The sequence below is a fragment of the Vicugna pacos genome, chromosome 5 (assembly GCF_048564905.1).
Source record: "Vicugna pacos chromosome 5, VicPac4, whole genome shotgun sequence".
NCBI classification, from domain to species: Eukaryota; Metazoa; Chordata; class Mammalia; order Artiodactyla; family Camelidae; genus Vicugna; species Vicugna pacos.
The window spans coordinates 53,388,152-53,409,916 of record NC_132991.1 but is presented as its reverse complement, the minus strand read 5'-3'; the positions used below and the strand labels follow the sequence as shown (position 1 = coordinate 53,409,916).

At 32.7% G+C, this 21,765-nt stretch overlaps 1 protein-coding gene across 1 annotated transcript in view; it reads left to right on the top strand.

Moving 5' to 3' along the window:
- Positions 1-21,765, top strand: part of NCKAP1 (NCK associated protein 1) — an 83,854-nt gene that overhangs the window by 21,136 nt on the left and 40,953 nt on the right. The window contains exons 3-11 of the mRNA XM_006210237.3: positions 10,780-10,872; positions 11,067-11,123; positions 11,827-11,969; positions 12,045-12,135; positions 14,365-14,502; positions 15,324-15,372; positions 16,740-16,896; positions 19,379-19,435; positions 21,608-21,704. Coding sequence (XP_006210299.1) covers positions 10,780-10,872; positions 11,067-11,123; positions 11,827-11,969; positions 12,045-12,135; positions 14,365-14,502; positions 15,324-15,372; positions 16,740-16,896; positions 19,379-19,435; positions 21,608-21,704 — 882 coding nt within the window. The remainder of the gene's footprint in view (positions 1-10,779; positions 10,873-11,066; positions 11,124-11,826; positions 11,970-12,044; positions 12,136-14,364; positions 14,503-15,323; positions 15,373-16,739; positions 16,897-19,378; positions 19,436-21,607; positions 21,705-21,765) is intronic.

Below are 21,765 nucleotides of genomic sequence, written 5' to 3'. Positions count from 1 at the left end.
TCCTGGAACGTATTACTCTTTATTGTACTGAGTGTAATGGTTTTCACCTGAGCTTTCACACTGAGTTTGGGAATCCCTTGATATTGTGTACAGAGTTTGTGTATGTATTTTTCAGCTTTTGTCATATTCCCAGGGGTCGTTCTTATCCCAAAACACATCTGTTTTAAAATCACATTATTTTGTGAATCTTGTGCACTATATGTTCTAATCATACAAAACTACAATTATAGCCTCTTCAGCTCAAGGATGCTTCTGGCTTTTCTGCAAATGAGATGGCCAGTGAACATTATACTGGGGTTTCATATAGCCCCCAAGGAGATGCATTCCTGCCATTTGCAATAGTTTTTCCATTTTCTTCAGATTTCCTAACATTATGTCTTGCCTCTAGTGATAGTTTTTCAGCCATCTTTCAAACAGTTGTTAACCAGTCACTTTGGCTGCAGTGGTGATTATGATTTCCTTTCATAATAGCAAAGGATGTTTTTACCAATACCTCATCACCTGTTCAACTTTCGTTTTTGTTTTCTTGATTATTTCTTTGAACGGGCATTTAGCCATTTTTAACCTGGTATCCTTTGAGGACCTTTAACATGGTATCTTACTGTTTTCCATGGCCGATCTGGTCTTACCTCTTGTCAAATCAAAAGTTATTTGCCAAGTTCCAAAATAAAAGACAGGGAAATAACTATAATGGAGTAAATAACAGATGTTGCAAAACATTTATTTCTTTTGTTCTTCCTAGCACTCATTTGGCTAAAAATGTTTAAATATGTACACCAGTGATCTTTGGCCAAGAATATATAGGGTAGTGTTAGTCCTCATTGTCTGGTGTAGGATAGAATATAAAAAATGGAGAAATAGGTTTAGTAGCCTTTTTTTTTTTAAGGAGTATTTAATTTTGGGAGAGTATACACTTTCATGGCACAAATAAATGGCTGTGCTTTCTCTTGCCTCTGATTTTGTTCATGCTGTTTTGGCTATTTGGAACAATCTTTCTCTAATCTTTCACTTGGCTAACTTCTACTTGTCTTTCAGGTCTATCCTTAGATGTCACCATTACAGAGAAGCTTTTTCTAACTCTTTCAAATTAGATTAAGTGCTTCTTGTATGTGTTCCCATAGTCCTCTCTACTTATCATTCAGTTATTTATTTAAAACATTTACTAAGTTCCTTCTGTTAGTCAAGTTCTGTTCTGGGAGAGGGAACTCAGCAGTAAGTAAGTCAAGTCACTGCTCTGATAGAACTTACATTCTGCTGGACAGAGATAAACTAAAAAAAAAAAAAAAAGAATAGGAACATAATACCAGGGAGAGATGAGTTCTAAAAAGAACAAAGAGTAATATTGAGGAGATGCTAATTTACTTGACCCAGGGAAAGCTTTCCTGAGGAAGAGGCAATAGGGCAGAGATTTAAAGATAGGAAGGAGTGAGATGAGCTGGGTCGCCTTCTGTGCTGAAGGAGCAGCAGCAGCAAAGGCTCAGGTGGGAGCTTGCCTGGCTTGTTCAGGGAACAGGAAGTAGCCTGTTATGAGTGGACCAGAGTGATTGGGGAAGGGGGCAGGGAGATAGTAGTAGAAGATGAGGACAGAGTGACTGATCATATAGGGCTCTCTAGGACATAGTAAGGACTTTGGCTAATTACTCTGAGTGAGCTGAGATGTTATTGGAGATGAGCAGTAGAGGAGTGAAGTGATACACCTGTGATCACTGCTGGATTGAGGAATAGTCTGCAGGGGAACAGAGGTAATAACAGGAAAACTGATTAGGAAATCTGCAGTCATTGAAAGGAGAGCTGATAGTGGTTTGGACTAGTGTGGTAGAGGTGAGAAATGCTCAGATTCTGGATTATTTTGAAGACAAAGCCTAAGGTATTTGCTGATGCATTGAGTATGGGGTGTAATAGACAATGAGAAATTTAAGACCCCTGGGTTTTTGGATTGAACAAATATCAAGCTTTACTGGGGTGAAGAAGCAAGAGGAACAGGTTTAGGGTAGGAGTATAGAAAGGAATAGCACTCAGTAATTCAATATTAGATACGTTAAGTTTGAGAGACCTATTAGAAGTCTGAGTGGAGATGTTGAGTAGTCAATTATCGGTATAAGTCTAGGTCTCACGCTAGTATCAAGCTGAGAATCACGTTAAACAGGAATTATTGAGAGAGAGAAGGAAGAGAATAATCACCGTAGAGAGTGGGAGGGTGAATTGGTGAAAATGTCATAATGTTGCTACTCAGTTTTGGTTAATGGTCATGAATTCAGGTTGAGATGGAGTCAGCATAGTATAGGCTTTCTCCTGTTGTGGGTTTTATCAGGCAATTGTGATAGCGGGAGAGAGGGCCAAGGGAGTAATATAATAATAGTCCAGTTAATCTTAGGATGGATAAAAAAGGAAGTAACATGAAAGGGTGAGTGACAATAAAAAGATAGTAGGGTGAATGGGTAGGAGGTCCCTCTGCGTTCATAGAATTGACAAAAGTATGGTATTAAGAAGGTATTAGAGATATCAAATGGAAATTATTCTCCCATTGATGCCACTTCACCTTGTCTCCAAATCTCCAAAGAACAACAGATGCCCAGGAAAGCCAGAAGGAAGCCAAGACAGCTTAAGCATAAACTTTATTCCTCTTTATAGGCCTGCTGATTGAGGCAATTTAGTATTAGCCACCATTCTCTGTCAGTATGTAATCGAGTAACAAAAATAATCCCTGGGTGCCTTCTCAGTGCTAGGTCCTCCTTTAAATTTCCCCATCTTGCTCATCATCTTCACCACTCCTAAAAGCTCTGACCTTTCTTGTTTGCGATCTTTCTCATACTTTGTGTGTGTGTGTTTAAACTTCTTTCGTGTTATTACCAATTGGTGAGGGTCTTTGTCTTGAAGGGAGGGTGAAAATTAAACATTATAGTTTTTCACCATCTTTGAACCTTGCCACCTAGAAGTTAGTTGTGATGTAAGCAGATTCTAAAACTGGATATTGAACTAAAAAAAAATGAGAGTTACCTGTATATATACCTATACACTCCTCACTAGACTGTATGCTCATTTAGGGGCAGGGTCAGCATTTTATTCATACTTTTATTGCCAGCTTCTCTCAGTGTCTGATAATATAAATTTCTTTTCTTTTTTTTTTTTTGATTGGGGAGATAATTAGTTTTACTTATTTATTTATTTTTTGGAGGAGGTACTGGGGATTGAACCGGGGACCTCGTGCATGCTAAGCATGTGCTCTACCACTTGAGCTATACCCTCCCTCTAGTGTCTGATAATGTAATATCAGGTTGAGATATTTGTTGACTATATAATATATTATTACAGTTACTTGTCTTTTATATAGAGGTTACTTTTCATATCACGTGCCTCTGAGAACAGGCAGGAAGCAATTCCAATCCTAGAAATCTTTCCAACAAAGATGGAAGTACATGTCCACATAGAGATATGTTCATAGCAACATTCATTGTTCATTATAGCTTAGACATGGAAATAATTCAAATGCCCATAAACTGATGAATCCTAAATTGCTATGTCCATTTAATAAAATACTATACAGCAATTAAAAGAAACAAACTACCAATACATGTTAATGCATGGATGAACTCCAGAATTATTAGGCTAAATTAAAGAAGCCAGATGTAGAAAGCTTTCATGTTATATGATTTCATTTTATAGGGAATGTCTAGAAAAAGCAAATTTATTGAGGCATAAAGCAGGTCAGTAATTATTAGGGCTGAGAGTAAGAATGGAATTAACTATAAATAGGCAGAAGGGAACTTTTTGAGATAATGGAAGTGTTCTAAAATTGGGTAGAGTTGGTGGTTGCACAACTCTATAAATTTACTAAAATTATTTAATTGTTCACTTACGTGGTTGAATTTTATGACATGTAAATTGTACATCAATAAAGCTGTGAAAAATAAATGATTTTTGGCAACCAGAAATGATAGTTTAGAAAAAATGAAATAATTATTTAGAAATAAGGTTTTTGGTCTCATCGTGCCCAAGCTTGTTGAGTTTACTTAGGCAAAGCTATAACATGTATGTTTTCTAACACATTGTACATTAAACGGTACTCTCATCAGGAGCAAATGATAATTGATAGGAAGAGAAACTTTAAAGAGTAAAAAGTATAGCTGGCAAGGACTACTTATTGTTGGCATGTTATCGTGCACAGATCAATAGCACCTGAGGCCACTTTTGGTGTAAGTAGCTCGGTATAACTATCGATTACAGTTACGACATCTAATCAGTAAAGAAAGCCTGACTTACTTCTCTGTACCCAGGTTGTGAAAGCAAGCTAATTATATATTATATATTAAAAGGGCTTTTTAATAAATTATTAAAATTGAATGTAAAGAGACTAACTTCATTTACATTTTCATTCGTAATGGAAAATGGTGCCATTATATGAGGTAGATTATATTATCATTAACACATTTATACAAAGATGTTACACCTAACCGACCACACTGTACTGGGACATAATTAGTGCTTTTCTAGTACTAATGATAAAATTAGTCTCATCAGTTTGCACTAATTTGACCATCTTGCGACCAGAAATCTTAAACTTCCAAGGATTTTCCTGGTGCAAGTTAATGTACGCAGGTGGTGAAATAGAGATTGTTTTAATGTATTTTATTGAGCTTTATATTAATCTTTGCTTCAGTTACCTAGTGCTGCATAACAGGCCACCCCAAATCTTGGCTTAAAACAACAACTTACTTTTTATTGTAAGGTTGACTGGGCACTTCCTCTGCTGGTCTCACCAGCCTTAGGTCATAACTGCATTCATCTGGTAGGTGGCTAGGGCTTGGAGCCAGCTGGTGTAGCTGGATATTGAACCTCTTCATGGGATATGACATCTCAAGCTTCCTCACACATGACACTTTAGGGCATGTTCCAAAAAAAGAACAAAATATGAAGCTATAAGGTCTTGTAAGTAAAGAGTATCATTTCTGCTGCTTTCTGTTGGTCAAACAAGTCTCAAGGCCAGCTGAGATTTTAAGGGTGGTAAAATAGACTACAACTCTTGATGAGAGGAAAAATAAAGAGGCATGGATACAACCTTTAATTTGTTTTTTTTGCCTTTCTGTTCTTTAGAATACAAAATCCCTTTGCTTTCAGAATTAATTTAAACAGATGACAGCAATGTAAACTTGGGAAAAAATGCTTTAATATATAAAATGAAGTGGTTGAATTAGAGGAGTTCTTAGAAGTTTCGATCTGTGAGGTTGATGAAACTACAATTAAATACGAGTATTTTCTGAAAAGAAAATACGTTTAGCTTTGCTTATCCCTGTACTCCTCCTGTGTCATTGTGTGGCAACTTGAATTTTGAAGTATATTGAAGAGATGTTTTGAACTTTGAAATCTGATTGACCTGGGTTAGCATCTTACCCTTTTCTAGTCTATTTCAGTATCTAGAAAATGAAGATAAGAATATACCTTGATTGGAAAGATGAAAAAAATTCTGGGAATAGATGGGGGTGATGGGTGCACTGCAGTGTAAATATACTTATTAAGTGTGAACTGCATGCTTATAGATAAAATATCATTAAAATGGTAGATTTTGTTATATTTTACCACAGTTTTAAAAATGAACCTTGAAAAATAGTTATGAGGATTGAGTGTAGTAGGAAATCTTAAATACTCAGTTATACCTATTTATTAGGCAAGTGTTAGGATAACTTTCCCTAAAATTTATTTACTACCATTGGCTCAGAAAAGTGTGTATCTGAAATACTGAATGCCAATAGAATAATTTGTATATGATAAAAGGAAAGTCTGACAAAATCCCATGAACTCTTTTTAAAATGACTAATCCTTGTGTTAATTTGGATTTTCATGTAATCTTAGGAAATCTGTTTATATTTGATATGAATGTCATTCTCTTTAGATGTTTCTCATTTTCTTTTTTTACACTTTACTGTCCTGTAAGGACATAATGAAATATTTTGCCCAACTTTAGGGATTTATTCAAGGGATTAAATCACCACTCTGTTAGGATACATAAACTCACTTGAGACATGAATTGATACCTGATAATTGCATTCATTTATAATTAACAGTGCAACTTAAACATTGATTCCATGATTTTTATGCTGAGAAACCTGAGGATCATTTATTTATTCATTTATATACTTCCATTGTATGCTAGTTTTCTAGACTCTGGAGACATAGCATGAAATAATACAAATCTCCTTACCTCCATGGAATTTTAATTCAAGTTGGAATGTTAGACAGCAAACAACTAAAGTGAATAAATATGTACTTTCATTTGGAGGTAAGTGGTAGGAAGAAATAGAAAGCAGGATAAGGAGTTAGAGAGTAACATGAGTGAGGAGACTATTTTATGTAAGTGCTCAACAGTGGCTTCTCTGAAGAGAAGTGAATTGAAGGATTGAGCTATGTGAAGAATTGGAGAAGAGCCATCCAGACATGAGAAAGAGCAAGGGCAAAGGCTCTGATGTGGGACCAACTGTGGTGAATATATTTGATGAACACAGCAGGCAGACCACCATGACAACTACTGAGAGAGGTTGGAGGAACATGAAGGGAGATGAAGTCATACAGACAGGCAGGTGTCTTATTTAGATTGTACTCTGAGGCATTGGTAAGGACTTTGTGTTTTAAGTGTGATGGGAAACTGTTGGAATTTAAAAAAAAAAACTCTTAATTTTGAAACAGTGTTAGACTCAAAGAAAATTGTAAAAATAATGCAGAGAGTTCACATATAGTCTTCACCTAGTATTAACATCTTCTGATTGGAGTTGTCTTTTCAAGGTAGTGTGTTACCTTAAAATATCCACTCTCCTGCTGCTATATGAAGACTGAAGAGGCAAGAGCAGAAGTACAGAGACCAGTTAGGAGGTTACTAGACGATAGTATCCACTTAAGAGTTGATGACTACAGTGGTGGTCAGACAGTTCCTTTTAAAAGAGGTTTACCCAAATAGCCTCTCAGGACTTTTATTTTAAAAAGCCTGGTTTGGAATATTATAGTAAGAAATTTTGAACAAAGCTTTTCCTGAATCAAACTTCTGTACTTGGTGGTGTTTTAAGAGGAGCAAAGTACTAGCATAGTTTAAATCAAGAAAAATAATTCATTGTGCATAAGCAGCTTTGATGATGAAAGAATAAATGAAATAATTGAAATGGTGAATAAAGGACTAGAGTCACTTTCCTTTATGTTGAAAATCCATGAGTTAGCTCTTAGTCATTGGTTCCTTATTGTAATTTGCCAGTACTTTTTCTTTGAAAGAATGAAAACTAGTAAGTACTAAATTTCAGTGTTACTTACTTATTTTTTGTGTGGAAAATGCTTCTTTACTGTATAAAGACTCATTACCAAGATTTTTCAGTGCAGAGATAGGATCTTATTTTGCGATTTACGTGGCTGTTTATCCTGTTCATTTTGTTTTTACACATTGTACTTAAATGGTAAGAGTAATAATCCATAGTTAGAAATTTAATGAAAGCATTGTACAAATATTTTCCTAATACTGTTAACCCATGTACCCATGATATGCTTTTAAAGTGGTAGCAAATAAAATCATTTCTTCTCAAAATGAACTTTTCTAATGTTTTGCTCTGTAACATCAAACAGTCTATTACTGACTTATATTCTTAAACTATTTTCTACCTTTAATTTACTATAAAACAATGAGATGATAGAGGGGAAAAAAAAACTTGGTCTGGATGTTGAACCTAAGGTTTCTTTTTGGTAGTGTCTGTTCTCTTTCACTTTAAAACTAAAATGTAGCATTTTTTGCAGTTGAAGCCCAAGAGTTGTAGACACTTCTATTCTTTGTTGTTATAGTTGAACTCTTTCATGCAGAGCTTTATGAAATTTATTTTTGTTAAATAGGGAACATAATCATAACTATCTGTAGAGATTTTGAGAGGATTGTATGAAATACTTGTAGAATATTTGGGACAATGCCTGGCAAAGAGCATGCTCAGTTAATATTAGTTCTTACTCGAAGTACTGTGGGTAGTGTTAGGATTATTTAAAATAGCTTTAATTTTGCTTATTTTGAGGAAGTGGTCTGTGAGCGTCTTCTGTTATTCACCTAGTATTTAATGAGCAGCTTCTTTCTTCCAGGCACTTTAAAATGTTCTCATGTACATTATCTTGGCTAAACTATCCACAACAGCTCCCACTTAATAATGAGGGCATTAGGCTCTGAGGTTAAGTCATTTAGCCATGATTTCACAATGAGAGATGGGCTCTCCAGTGTCATCTACTAAAACATGTCACCTGACGTATAAAAATGTTTTATATTTGTCATAGTCACTCATCTGAATGATATTTATATTGGATACGTCTCTATGTGCAGAGCTATATGATATAGGCTATGGAGATTAAAACATCGAGTTTGGTACACTATTTCATAGTGTTGGAGATAGCGGATATAAAGTATTGAGTGATACTATTAGAAATTATATACATTTAGAGGAGGGAAATGTTATTTGCATTGAAGGAAGAAGTTATCAGGGATAGTTTCTTGAAAATGGGGTTAACATTTTAAGCTGAGTAGTTTGGTAAGATTTGGACTTGGTATATGAGCAGTGAAATTTGGACATCCCAGTAGAGGAAACTGAAGAAATCAGGGGATGTATATAGAAAATAGTGAATAGTTTGTTTTGGCTACTGTGTATAGTGCATAAATGGATGTAGGGGAAATTTAGATTGGAAAGGTAAATTAGGGCCAAATTATATAGAGCCTTAAAAACTTGAGTAATTATTGTGAATTCAGTAAATTTGTTTTAGCCACTTATAGAGGCTAGTTACATACAATTTGGGGGGAAAATAAAGTTGAATGAGAAATTGAGACCATAGTGAGATTTTATTATTAAAAAGGAAGATTTGGGGCATATAGAATGGTAGAAAGACCACTTTACTATGAAATATGGGTACAAAATTTCTAATCTTGGCTTTGTCATAGAAAGTAGTTATGTAACTTTGGGAAGATTTTTATTTTTTAGTTCTGTAAGCATTAGCTTCTTAATAAGTGAAATGAGAGCTCATATAAAAGATCATTAAGGCCCATATTAAGATGGTGACTATGTCATTTTTTGGTCCAAACTAGGACATTAAAATTGAAAGGAGGTTCTATTAATAATTAAGCCCAGTAGCAACCAAATTATACTTTTGCTTCTTATCCTATTGTATGATGAGTTTGCTTTCCCCTGTTAGAGTTCAAAACTCAAATTGAAAATACTGAAAGACAGGGAAGAAGATTAAGACATCAATTATAAATGTTTAATGTTGTTGAACAAGGTAAAGATAGTATAATCTGAGGAAACTGAATTATTTTTAAATCAGTGTCTCCTTGATGTTGTGAGTGGTAATGATTGAAAATGTGCATATAAACATAGAATTGTTTTGAAACATATATTGTTCAAAATAAAGTCTAGAACTTTGTAAGTAAGACTAGAACATTTGTACACATCTCTATAAGTGTATAACTCAAATTTGCCTGGCATGGAGGGGAAGTGATGAGATAACTTCATTTATGCTTTTTTTCCTAGACATACTTACTTTTTTAAATGTCTTAAGGGACTGCAGTATTTAGAGTACTTTATAATAGTTGAATCTACCAGAATGCTGTGCTTGCTGTTTTAAATAGTCTTTTAATTGTTTTTTTAAAATCTTCTTCTGATGTTATGTTCACTATTATAAATGTTCTGACTTACCATAATGGTTCAGTCCAATTATGTGTAGAGGCACCTCTCTCCCAATACTGTAAGAACTGTATGAGAGCCTCAAAACCGAATGAGCTTTGATAGCAGGTTTGATATTTTGAACCACTTTCTCATATTTTCTAGTTTTCTCATGTTCTAGGTAAATTATTCTCAGACATTTAATATTCATTCATACCACCTGGGTATCTTGTTAAAAGGCAGATTCTGATTTGGTAGGCCTGAAGTGGGCCTGAGATTCTGCTCTTCTAACAAGTTCCTAAATGATGTGGATGTTACTGTTCTTTATAGACTACAGAGTATGAAGGTCCTAGGTGTCTTCTTTGGAATTCTAGCAGACTTATGATATATGGCATTAAATATGGCTGGTTTCTTTCAGAAATTGTATTAATAGTTGTTTTAAAAAAGGAAATTTAGAACTTTTGTAAATTTAATAACAGTTGATTGGAATAATAATTGTTTTTTGTATTCACGTTTCCCTCTCATATGTTTACCAGTGTCTTAATTCTAGTTTTGCTTCTTTCTCATTTCTTTTTTTGTTGTGGTTTTTACTTTTCTTTAATATGTTATTGTGTTTGTGGATCTGGTCAGGGAACCGTTACTGTATTTTATGTTTGTATCTACATTTTATTTTGCATGCGTAACGTGGCTTTGCCTGGATGTTCTTTTTGGTAAGTTCCAAATTTATAAAGCATATCATTTTTTGTAGTGTAAGTTATAATGTTTTTCACCTTCTTTTCTCCCACTTCTAGTAATGTGATCATGCTCATGAGTTGTTTTTAGTTTTTTTTAAGAGTTCATTTGGTAATTTTTTTTCCCTAACATATTCCACTTTTCCTTAATAGTAGTGCAGTTTGGTACTAATCTGCTTTGATTCGTATTATAGCCTCACACTCTCAGTTGCTGATCACTATTAGCAATTTCTGTCTTGAGTATTTTGACTTTTTAAAAGAGCCTCAGTCATCTAGAAATACTGTTCTAAAAGCTTGTGCTTCTATATAGCAATCATAAAAGAAGATAGTTTGTAGCAAAATTAAATAATTTTGTTCTCAGTAAATAATAAATTTTAATTTTGTTTTTACAGCAACAGCTTGCACAACTACAGAAAGAAAAATCAGAGATTCTGAAAAATCTGGCATTATATTACTTCACATTTGTAGATGTTATGGAATTTAAGGTATATATTTTAATATGTAAAATTTAACATTTCAGAGATTGATATCTGTTAATTGTATAAATTGCTCTGTTACTTGTAGATAATAAAATTAGAATTCTTCTAGAACAAAAATTTAAAATACATCTTATTAGTGTATATATTTTCTGAATTTAGTAGTATTTATATAGGTAAAAAATTAAACTTTTTATTTTCAGGACCATGTTTGTGAATTGCTGAATACTATTGATGTTTGCCAAGTCTTCTTTGACATTGTAAGTATTATTTTCAGAAAAATTTTCAGTTCTTCTGTCTGTTTCTAGTAGAACTAAGGGGACCACATGCTTTCCTTTAGAGAAAATTTATATGATTAGTGTATAAAATTTCAGCATTGTTAATTTTGCTTGTATTTTTTAAGGTAAGGCTTTATAATGTATTCTCTACTTTCACTTGTTTATTTGATTGTTGTTGAATATAAATCTTATACCTACTGGGAAATAGTTGTTTATTTTAGTATTTTATTTTAATGGGCCCAATTTTAAAAGGTTATGCAAATAATATTTTTCTCTATAAAAGGCATACTTAATAAAACCTTTATTAGTAAGACAATTTCTAGATATAGGAAGTCAAAGTGAAAAATGTCTTATTTAATACTCCTTTTTTCTTGCTTAGTGAGATTTGCTTCTGTGTTTTTTATTATTCTGGTTTTGATTATCCATTTAAACTGTTAGTTTGAATAGGGTGAACGCAAACACTTTTTCATCCATAAAATTGTGTCAGAAACACAAAACTATTATCTAACACCCAAATTTTAGACATGTTTTTGGTGAAAGGAATTAGATAGAATTTTAGAAATGGGGATAAAATAAATAACTATAGAAAATTATTAGCTTTCAATAGCTGCCATGAAGATTTTTGTGTATGTGCTTAAAAGTTTATGAAATAGGAAGGAGTTGAACTTAATGTTTTTTTCCCTAGACTGTAAACTTTGATTTAACAAAGAACTACTTAGATCTGATTATAACTTATACAACACTAATGATACTGCTGTCTCGAATTGAAGAAAGGAAGGCAATCATTGGATTATACAACTATGCTCACGAAATGACCCATGGAGCAAGGTAATATAAAAATCTGTGTGTAATTATTAATTTGATGGTTTGCAATTCAGTGATATTTGATATGTGTGTTTTAAGTGACCGAGAATACCCACGCCTTGGTCAGATGATTGTGGATTATGAAAATCCTTTAAAGAAGATGATGGAAGAATTTGTGCCCCATAGCAAGGTAAGAGCTGATTTTTAGTTGTGCTTTAATAGGCATATGAGTTAGTTTAAGGGTGGATAGTTGGTGATAAACTACTTTTAAGAAAGAAAATTATAATGAGATGTGAATAATAGTTATGCATGGTTTTATCTAATTGTGAACCAGAGAACTCATTAATTAGATTTGGAATAGTGAATAGAAACTCAGAAATATATTAATCCATTATAATTTTAAGGTTCAATATGGGATATAGAGGGAGTGAAGTTTTGTATGTGAGAATGTCTACTCTCACATGGGACTGCCTGGGTTCTAATCCCAACTCTGCCAATTATTGTGTAATACTGGGCAAATTACTTAACCAACTTAACTATATCTCAGTTTTCTTATCTGTAAAAATGGAGTAATGATACCTCATGTGGCAGTTTTGAGGATTAAATGAGTTACTTTGTAAAAAGTATTTAGATACGTAGTATTTGATAAAGTTTAGGTATGTTATAATGTAGCCTCTTAATGAGAAAAAATTGCAGGAGTTTTGTGATAATTTGGAATGTATGTCTTTTATGATATATTAAAAAAAATAGTTCTTAATGAAATGATCTTGGTTCGAAAGAGTTTTGCCATCATGGCTTCTTTGCAGGAGGGCTAATTCCTAAGCACATCAGGGAAATTTACAGGTATCTCATGTATCCTCATTATTTATAGATAAGGAGATTGAGGGCTAGAGAAGTGATATGACAAAGTAAGCCGTTTGGCAGCAATAGTGGCAAAACTAGAGCTAAAACCTAGGATATTAGAATCTTGGTCCATTGTTCTTTTTGAATATGGGAGTTAAGACTTTTTAATAATACAGTATTTTGTATGAATCAGTGCTTTTTGTTTTTGTTTTTTTTTAACAGTTAACACAAAGAATTTTTCTTCATTATTCTTACTCCCATGAAAATTCTAAAGATGCATTTTTAGTTTAATTTCTTTGCATTCTATTATACCCACAAATTTATATAGGTTTAATGTCTTAGAGTTAGTTGAATCATTATTTTTGAAAGAAGATGGGGGTGACATCAATTTTGAATTAAAAATCAGCACTGTAGATGGAAGTGTCAGAATTCCTCAAAGTGCTGAATATATCATAGTCACCTGTGTCTCTGATTTTTATAGTGCTTTTTCATGCCTAGAAATGTCTTCCCCTCTCCTCTCCTATTTTTTTCCTCTGAATGAACTTTTGCCAGTCATGCATGGCGTTGTTTTTATTTAGCCACTTCAAATTTGGTTCTTTTCCCACTTAGGTGATGAAAATTTTCTTAAAGGCTGTTGAATCTCAGTTTAAGCTCTCCATAGCCGTTAGCATATACCGGACTATTAATAACTACTTGAGAATTGTCCATTTGGATTAAACTAGTTATTTCCTAATCTTGATTTTTCAAGTGTTCTAATCTCAGAGTTTGATAGAAAGACCATCATGTATTTGATAAGATTTGTTAAAAGTTAAATTAATTTAATTTTAAAAAGCTATTTGGAATCATTTGGAGTGTGATAAAAACAGATTTCCTGGGTTTTACGTCCAGAGATTCTGGTTCAGGCAGAGCCCTGGATTCTTTTTTTCTGAACAAACTCCCCTGGCTGTTTATGTGCAGCCAGATTAAAGAATCACTTTCTGTAGAGAATTTTTAGAAGCAGAGGTGAATAGCAAAGGATAGTTAAAAACAAGCAAGAAGCAGATGAGATGAAAAAGTAAATACTTTGATGATAAAGGTTTAATTAGTAGACCAAATGGCAAATAAACGTTAAGTAATTTATTAGGGTAAAGTACAGTAGATTATTTTTAGAAAGCATCTTTGAAGAAATATGAGAAGAAGCATTGAGCTCTAGTAACAGTCATATAACCTTAATGTCTTTTTCTTTCAGTGAGAGCTTTAGAGTAGAAAGTGATGCACAAAAGTGTGGCACTAGACTCTTTATCCTTTTTGAAATAAAGATCTCAAGATTGTCAAACAGTTTCACTTTTAAGATGATTTCCTGAGCTAAGCTTCTACTCAGGAATGTCGAATCTATGTAGCTTTCATGAAATTTAAAAAAAAAATCTAGAGGAGGGTAACTGGGACCCACCTCAGATATATGGAGCATAGTTGTAATAGGGCTCTTGTTTTATGATGGTATAATTAGAAACACACAGCAGTTCTAGCTGGAATTTAAATGGGAAGAGGAGAAAAACCCAATCTATTCCTAAACTTTCTTTGTCCCTATTTTAATTAGTCTCTTTCAGATGCACTGATTTCTCTTCAGATGGTGTATCCCCGAAGGAATCTTTCAGCTGACCAGTGGAGAAATGCCCAGTTACTGAGTCTCATCAGTGCACCAAGTACAATGCTTAACCCAGCACAGTCTGACACTGTATGGTTCTATATTTTCTTTTTTGAATGAAAATAGTAAAGTTGATTTTTAAAAATATATAAAGCAGTTCTATTGCAGTTCTTTTTTCTAATTAGTATTAGTTTGTCAGTGAAGTTTATTGTAAAATGCTCAGTATTTGTCATACTGTTTAATTTTTTAGTTTCTAGATTCTGATGCTAAGTTAATATGACTAGTAGTATGTGTATTTTCTTTTAAAGTTTAAAAATTTGCCATATTCTATTATGGTAGAAAATTTGGAAGTTTCAGAAAATTATAAAGAAAAAAACCCAAAAATCACCCCAAATCTCTCCTACTAGAGAGAATTGCTATTGTATTCTGTTCTATTTCTTTTCAGTCTTTTCTCTGTGTATATGAACATAGATGTTATTTATGTAGAGAACACACACACATAATTACTGATTTGGGTATGGGTACGACAGAGAGCATCCAGGTACATAAATCTTTTTTAATTTGACTGAAAACGTTATTCTTCAGAATACTGCAAACTCTGCAGTAGCCTTGGGAAATTGGGAAGGTGTCATTTACCAGACTGAAAATGATTTAGCAGCAATGTTTCTTAAGGAGAAGTGTCAAGGTGTGTAAATGTGAAAAGGGTACAGCTTCCATTGTCCTTTATGCACTGCAAGTGTAAATATAGGTTATAAAACTTTTATCCAACTTTTCAAATATGTTGTGGTGATATTTCAACCAAGAATTGAGTAGTCAGACTTCTCAGGAGGGAGAGAAGGAAGACTGACTCAGTATGGAAATTTTTTTTTAGAATTTCTTTAAACCACAAATTTATATTTTCTCTTTTTAAGATGCCTTGTGAATATCTCTCCTTGGATGCCATGGAAAAATGGATTATCTGTAAGTAAAATTGGTTAGTTTTGTGATTACCTCTCAGATTTAACTTTTGGAGAAAAATAACAAGTAACATGTATTACTTCTGTGTCAAGCACTGTGCTAAGTAAGCCTTCTATGTATATCATTCAGTCCTTATATTAACCCTGTTAGGGTAGTTTTTTGTTTTTTGTTTTTTGTCCTTTTTTCTGAGAGATGGTCTGTTATATAAATGAGGAATCTAAAGCTTAGTACACACAGCTAGTAAGTAACAAAGACAAAGTAAGAACCCGGACTAAATCGAAGGCTCAAGGTCTACATAATATATTGTTATATTATAACATGGCCGTCAAAACTAAATTTTTTAAATGATTTTTTGGTATTTATTCAATTAAGTCTTCTGGTTTTACTTTACTTTAGTACATACAGTAGACAACTCATGTTTAGCAGTATGTTAGATGCATGAGAGAGAAAATTACTAGTTTGTGCTCCTGTGAAGTCCACAAACTAAGAGAAATAGACACACAGAATATGAAATGAGAATTGCCATAGGATAGTTTTTTTCTACCACCCTCAGGCACACTGGCAGAGGGGAATAATTTTGAGCAGTTTGTGCTTTTTATAGTTCTTATAGTTCTTGATGTAGGAAGATATCAACAAACATAGGATTACACAATTGTGTAGGATTTCCAAATTAGATAACAAAAGGTAAAAGATAATTGAATTCATATAATAGCACCATAATATATTGGAAGAATGTTGACTTTAAGAATAACTCCTTGAGGCTAAGTCTAGCTCTAATACTTTCATTAAGATAACTTCAGGCAAGTCATTGAACCTTCATTTCTTCAATTGTAAAAGGATACCCCCAATTCTTTCTACTCTGCAAGATAATCATGTGAGATAGTACATGTCAAAGGACTTATTTAGTAAAACCTATAATTTGCTATGAAAATGCAAGATGCTATTTCATTTCTTCTGGTGATTTAGAAGAGTAGATTAGCTTTATTTTTCAGTTACTGTAACAACTGTAATGATTACTGTATTATGTATGTATTAATAACCTCTGATCTCTGGCTTAAAATATCTTACTCATTGATTGAAATAACTTCCTTTATAACCCAGAAGTGACACTTTTTTTTTCATCAGTGTAGGTTCAAAGCACTGGTTTTGCAGAGTACAGAAAATTATTATTGAAAAAAAATTGTTGCCATTTTATACACACACACACACATGCGCGCATATATATATGCATATATTATTACTTGTTGCTTAAAAGCCTCAATTTAGTGATTGTATTTATGTTTCTTTATTTTTGAAAAGCTACCCTTTAACTCAAATAACCTAACTTTGGAATACTTTCACATTCACATTTTTTTTCTTTTTGTTTAAAGTTGGCTTTATTTTGTGCCATGGGATCCTAAATACTGATACAACAGCACTGAACCTTTGGAAGCTAGCTCTTCAAAGTAGTTCTTGCCTCTCTCTCTTTCGGGATGAAGTTTTCCACATTCACAAAGCTGCGGAAGACTTATTTGTAAACATACGAGGGTATGACATTTTCAATTATTTTGTCTTATTTGGAAAAGAGTAGTGAGTGTAATATCTATTGAAGTTTTGGGGATAGAGAAGGATCATACTAGTCAAGAAGATAAGCCGTACTGACTTAACAGTCACACCAAGTTGTTTTTAACAATCATTCTGATATGGTAGTAATTATATTTTTTATAGGTAGCTTCACAGATTAAAATATCTAGTGTTCTGTCCTTTTAAAGCTTGTATTCTAGGAGAAAGAAAATACTCTTTACGTATTGTAGTATGGTTTTAGACATAAATATTACTAAAAGCATAATATATATTTTCAGAGTGAAATGTTTAGAAGTGCTATTTTAGAATGTAGTGCATTTGGAAAAGTATATGAATCAATCAAAAATACTTCATTACAGTAATTATAACAATTACAGAAGTCAACTGCTGCATATAGGAAATCATGTTTCCTTATAATAAAGTATTCCAAGTGACTCATTTGTATTGATTTCCTGTAACACAAATAATTCTCAAATTTGTTTCTTTGAAATTTTTAATGTCTGCATTTCTTTCCCCTTAAGATTCTGTAGCCAGGAAATAAAAACAAAGTTGAGCTAAGACTTGGTAGCAATTATGAAATATTTTGAAATTAGGAGCATATAAAATATCCTAGGATCCCCTGAACCTGAAAGTGTTGAATAATTATGTTGGGTTCATTAGCTTTGTAGAAATGAAATTTACCTATGTTTATTTCATATTCAATTCAATAATGTCCTAAATGAAACTGAGATTTTAAAGAATCTGTTAGTTATTAAAACATTAAGGTATGTCTATTACTGACAGTTTGAGCCAGTATACCATTTCAAATTTTAATGTGCATATGAAATACCCTGGGGTGTAAATTAAAATCCAGTTCCTGAGCATTAGCCATAACCTCCTATATCTCCTGTATCTGTATCTTGGAGAGGTTTACAAAATCTTTATTGAAGTAAATTTATTAACAGAAAAATGCATAAATTTTAGGTGTACAGCTCAACAACTTTGCATATGAATACTTTTGGTGACCTCTTAGATTAAGATGCAGAATATTTCCATTATCCCAGAATATTCTCTTGTGCCTCTTTCTCGTCAGTACTACCGCATCTGGTCTCACTCCCCCTGGCCCTTTCTCAGGGGATCACTATTTTGATTTCTGTCACCATAAGTGACTCTGACATTCTCATGCAGGTCAGTGCCGTCTGTATTTTTCAACTCTTAGTTCACCTTTTATTTTAGATGGTGGAGTACCTGGAAATATCCTGTCATTGTGGGCTTTGTCATTTCCTAATTGATTCATGTTGAAAATCCTGAAGCTTATGTGATGTTTTAGCATATTGACACCCTCTCTGTGGAATCATACTTAAAAATATGTAAACATTTAGAACTAGATAGTCTCTGTATATTGACTGTGTTTTATGTATGGTACAAGTAAGTGTAATAGCATCATGAAGCCAATTGTCTTTTTGTTACACTGTTTTAGTGTTAAATTTACCATTTAGGAATCTCTGTATTTAAAGTCGAGAAGTTTTAATTTTTTACTAAATTGGGAGTGATCAGTCCAATGTAAAATGTGAATTATTGTAGTAATTACAAGTCAGACCATAAGTATAAAAACTCATTATTTATACAAGTCAATGATTACAAAATTAGTGTATTTTGAACATTTGCTTAACGAACACAGAAATCTTGGCATACTTAATTTAGAAGTTGGAGTTCTTGGTGTAAGTGGTTCTAGCGAGGTTGTCAGGAAGATAATTTTTCTTTAACATTTTAGGAATTTTGAGTTGTGTGTAGGAGCCAGGAAATTAACAGGTATTTTTAGCATTTATTTTTCAGATGGCATCTTTAAACTGTTTGATATTGGGTTCTGTTCCTTTTATTTAAATGTTTTTTAATTTGAAAAAATATGTTTTTTAAATGGTGAGTAAATATCATCCAAAATTCTATCCCTTAAAATAATTTAAAGTAGTCAAATACTTTCCTGCCCTAGTTTTCTCCACCACAAAACCCCTATACCCAAATAGTCACTAATGTTAATCACTTAGTAAATGTCCTTTGAGAAATTTTTTTATGCTTATGGGATAGCATAAAAAGTCAGAAGTAATAGCTTTGTCAGCACTTCTGATTTTTGGAAATCACCGTTATTATATCAGAAATATAATTTTAATGTCTCTGTTGGGGGCTTAAGGAAATATATTTAGTAAAATTAAAATCTGCATTATGAATATTAATTTTATTACTGGATTTTAATATAATACGAGGTTTATTTTTCTAGGTAGACTTGATTGGGTACTTAAGGTGCTAGGAAAGGATGGGGGTAGACTTCTTCCATATGTATCCAGTTTGAGAACCAGTTTTTCTTGTTGATAAGTCATTTTTGGTTGACTTTCTAGTATTTGACTAACTTGTTTTTACTGTTATTGACCACATTAAGATTAACATAGTTCTGTATTTTTTTTGCACATAGCTATAATAAGCGTATTAATGACATAAGAGAATGCAAAGAGGCAGCTGTGTCACATGCGTAAGTAGCTCTAACTTATGTGTGGTGCTTTCAATCAAGAATTCCTTTTTTAAAGCTTTATTTTGTTGAAGTGAGTGCAGATTAATGGTGTGTAAGAAGTGGTAGTAGAAGTGTGGGACTTTCAATCAATGAGAAATAAATTTATAACCTCTCTATCTAGTAACCTTGGTGTTAAGTGCAGACAGATTTTAAATATTTTTTGAAGTGTTTCAAAAAAAATGTGCTAAGGAATACCATACAAAGGACTTTGTTTTGGTATCATCCAGGTCTCTTATTGCCACTATGCTCTGGTGCCAATTTTTGCAAGTTAGGATGATTTTTGTACTACTTTGTGAAAATTGGTGTATCTTCACATTCTCCCGAATATTATTTACTTTTCAAAGTATGTTAATCTCATATCTTTCCCAAATTTTAGTAAATACATTTTATTAGTAAATAATAGATAACTTAAGTTAGATATTAGTGTTTTTAAGATGTTTGAACTTTTCAATTTTCTCATTTAATAATTTGGTATTTCAGCTTAATTGTTATGTATGGTATACTTGCATAGAATATTTTCTCCAATAAGCCTAGGTAATATAGAGATAACATTATCTGATCCATCAGTATTTCTCTAAGGTAGAGAGAAGATAATACCATTGTCATAGGTGAAAATATAAAACCTCAAAAAGTTTTAGAATTTGGGTTTAGGCTATAGGATAGATATTAGGAATTTAAATCATCTGTATTCATTGCTAACTGTACTATATTATTTCCTCATGCATTTTTTCCCCTTTAATAAAGTACTTATTATAAAATTCTGGAGTACAAATAACATACTTGGGAGTGTGTCAGAATTCCTTTCCTAATCTGCAGAAATACGTGTGATTATCACTTCTTCATGTGATAGACCCTAAGCAGATGTATGGTGTGATAGCTATCTTTTATAAAGATTTTTTTAAAGTAAGGCATTTTTATTTCCTTTATTTATTATATAAGACAATGATAAATAGTAAGCAGTAGTAATTCCTGATTCTCATTAACATGTGCCAGATGTAGTACTTTGTAGACATTTTCTCTCAATATTAACGCTCCTTGCGGCAACCCTGTACAGTAAAATAGTAAAAACCTTTGCTCACTTTCTTAGGTATTACACCAGATGAGCTTAGTACCATCAATTAAAAGAGAGCTTGTCATTAGAATTATACTAACATTGTAAAAGTACTACATATTAGGCATTATGAAAGATGTATCTTTTGAATCAGGTGTCATCATCCCTGTTTTATAGATGAGAGGCTGAAACTTAGATGAAACCTAAGGTCACATAGGCAAAAGTTAGATTTTAATGTGTCTTCTAAAACTAATCTGTTGTGTCACAGCCAAATTTCTGGTGTTGCATATTTCTTCTACTCAGATTTTTTGGCATGTGCTCTGTGTATGAGTGTGTGGCCATTTATTTTTTGCACCTATCTAAATTCTAAAACTTTTTTGAAACAGTGTATATTTTACATAATATGAGTTGGAATATTTATAATATTCTGTGAATTTTTTCCTCATTGATATGTGAGAATAAATTCTAATTTGTAGTTTATTTTTGAGCTGTCTAGTACATGAATATTTATGATTATTTTTCATCTTTCTGTTTTTGGGCAAGATGAGTGCAAAACAGATTTTATCCCAATGCCTTTAATGAATATCCTCTTATTTAGTTAGTTTTATGTATTTAATGAATGAGGATATGAATAATCAGATATTTATTAAGTTATAATTACTGATTCTATATAGGTGTGACAAAAATGTATACAGTAGGATAGTGCTTACTTTTAAGGATTTCACAGTCCAGTTTATAGAGTGCTAGTCTGAATGGTACTAAACTTGCAGAAATTACGCAGAAATAGACATATGGATATTAGGAAATACTTGTTGAAGGATTGATCTTGAGGCTTGGGTAGGATTTTGATTAAGTAGAGAGTAAGAGGGTAAACATGGTTACAAAATCAGCACAAGAAAGGCAAGGATTAAAAATAAGATTGGGAAATCATTTAATGACAAACACATAGAAGATGATACATGTAAGGGCTTCTGTTTCCTAAGAAAACTTTGGGAATTGACCCTGAAATGATGTTATTTAATTGCTAATAATAATTTTAGTAAAAACAGATAAACTGTAATGCTGGGTGTCTTTCCCTATAGTGGTTCAATGCACAGAGAAAGACGCAAGTTTTTAAGGTCTGCACTGAAAGAATTGGCTACTGTCCTCTCTGATCAACCTGGTTTGCTAGGTCCCAAGGTAAATTGATCTAATTTTTTTTCAACTGCAAATGTGACATACTAAATTTTTTTTTTTAATT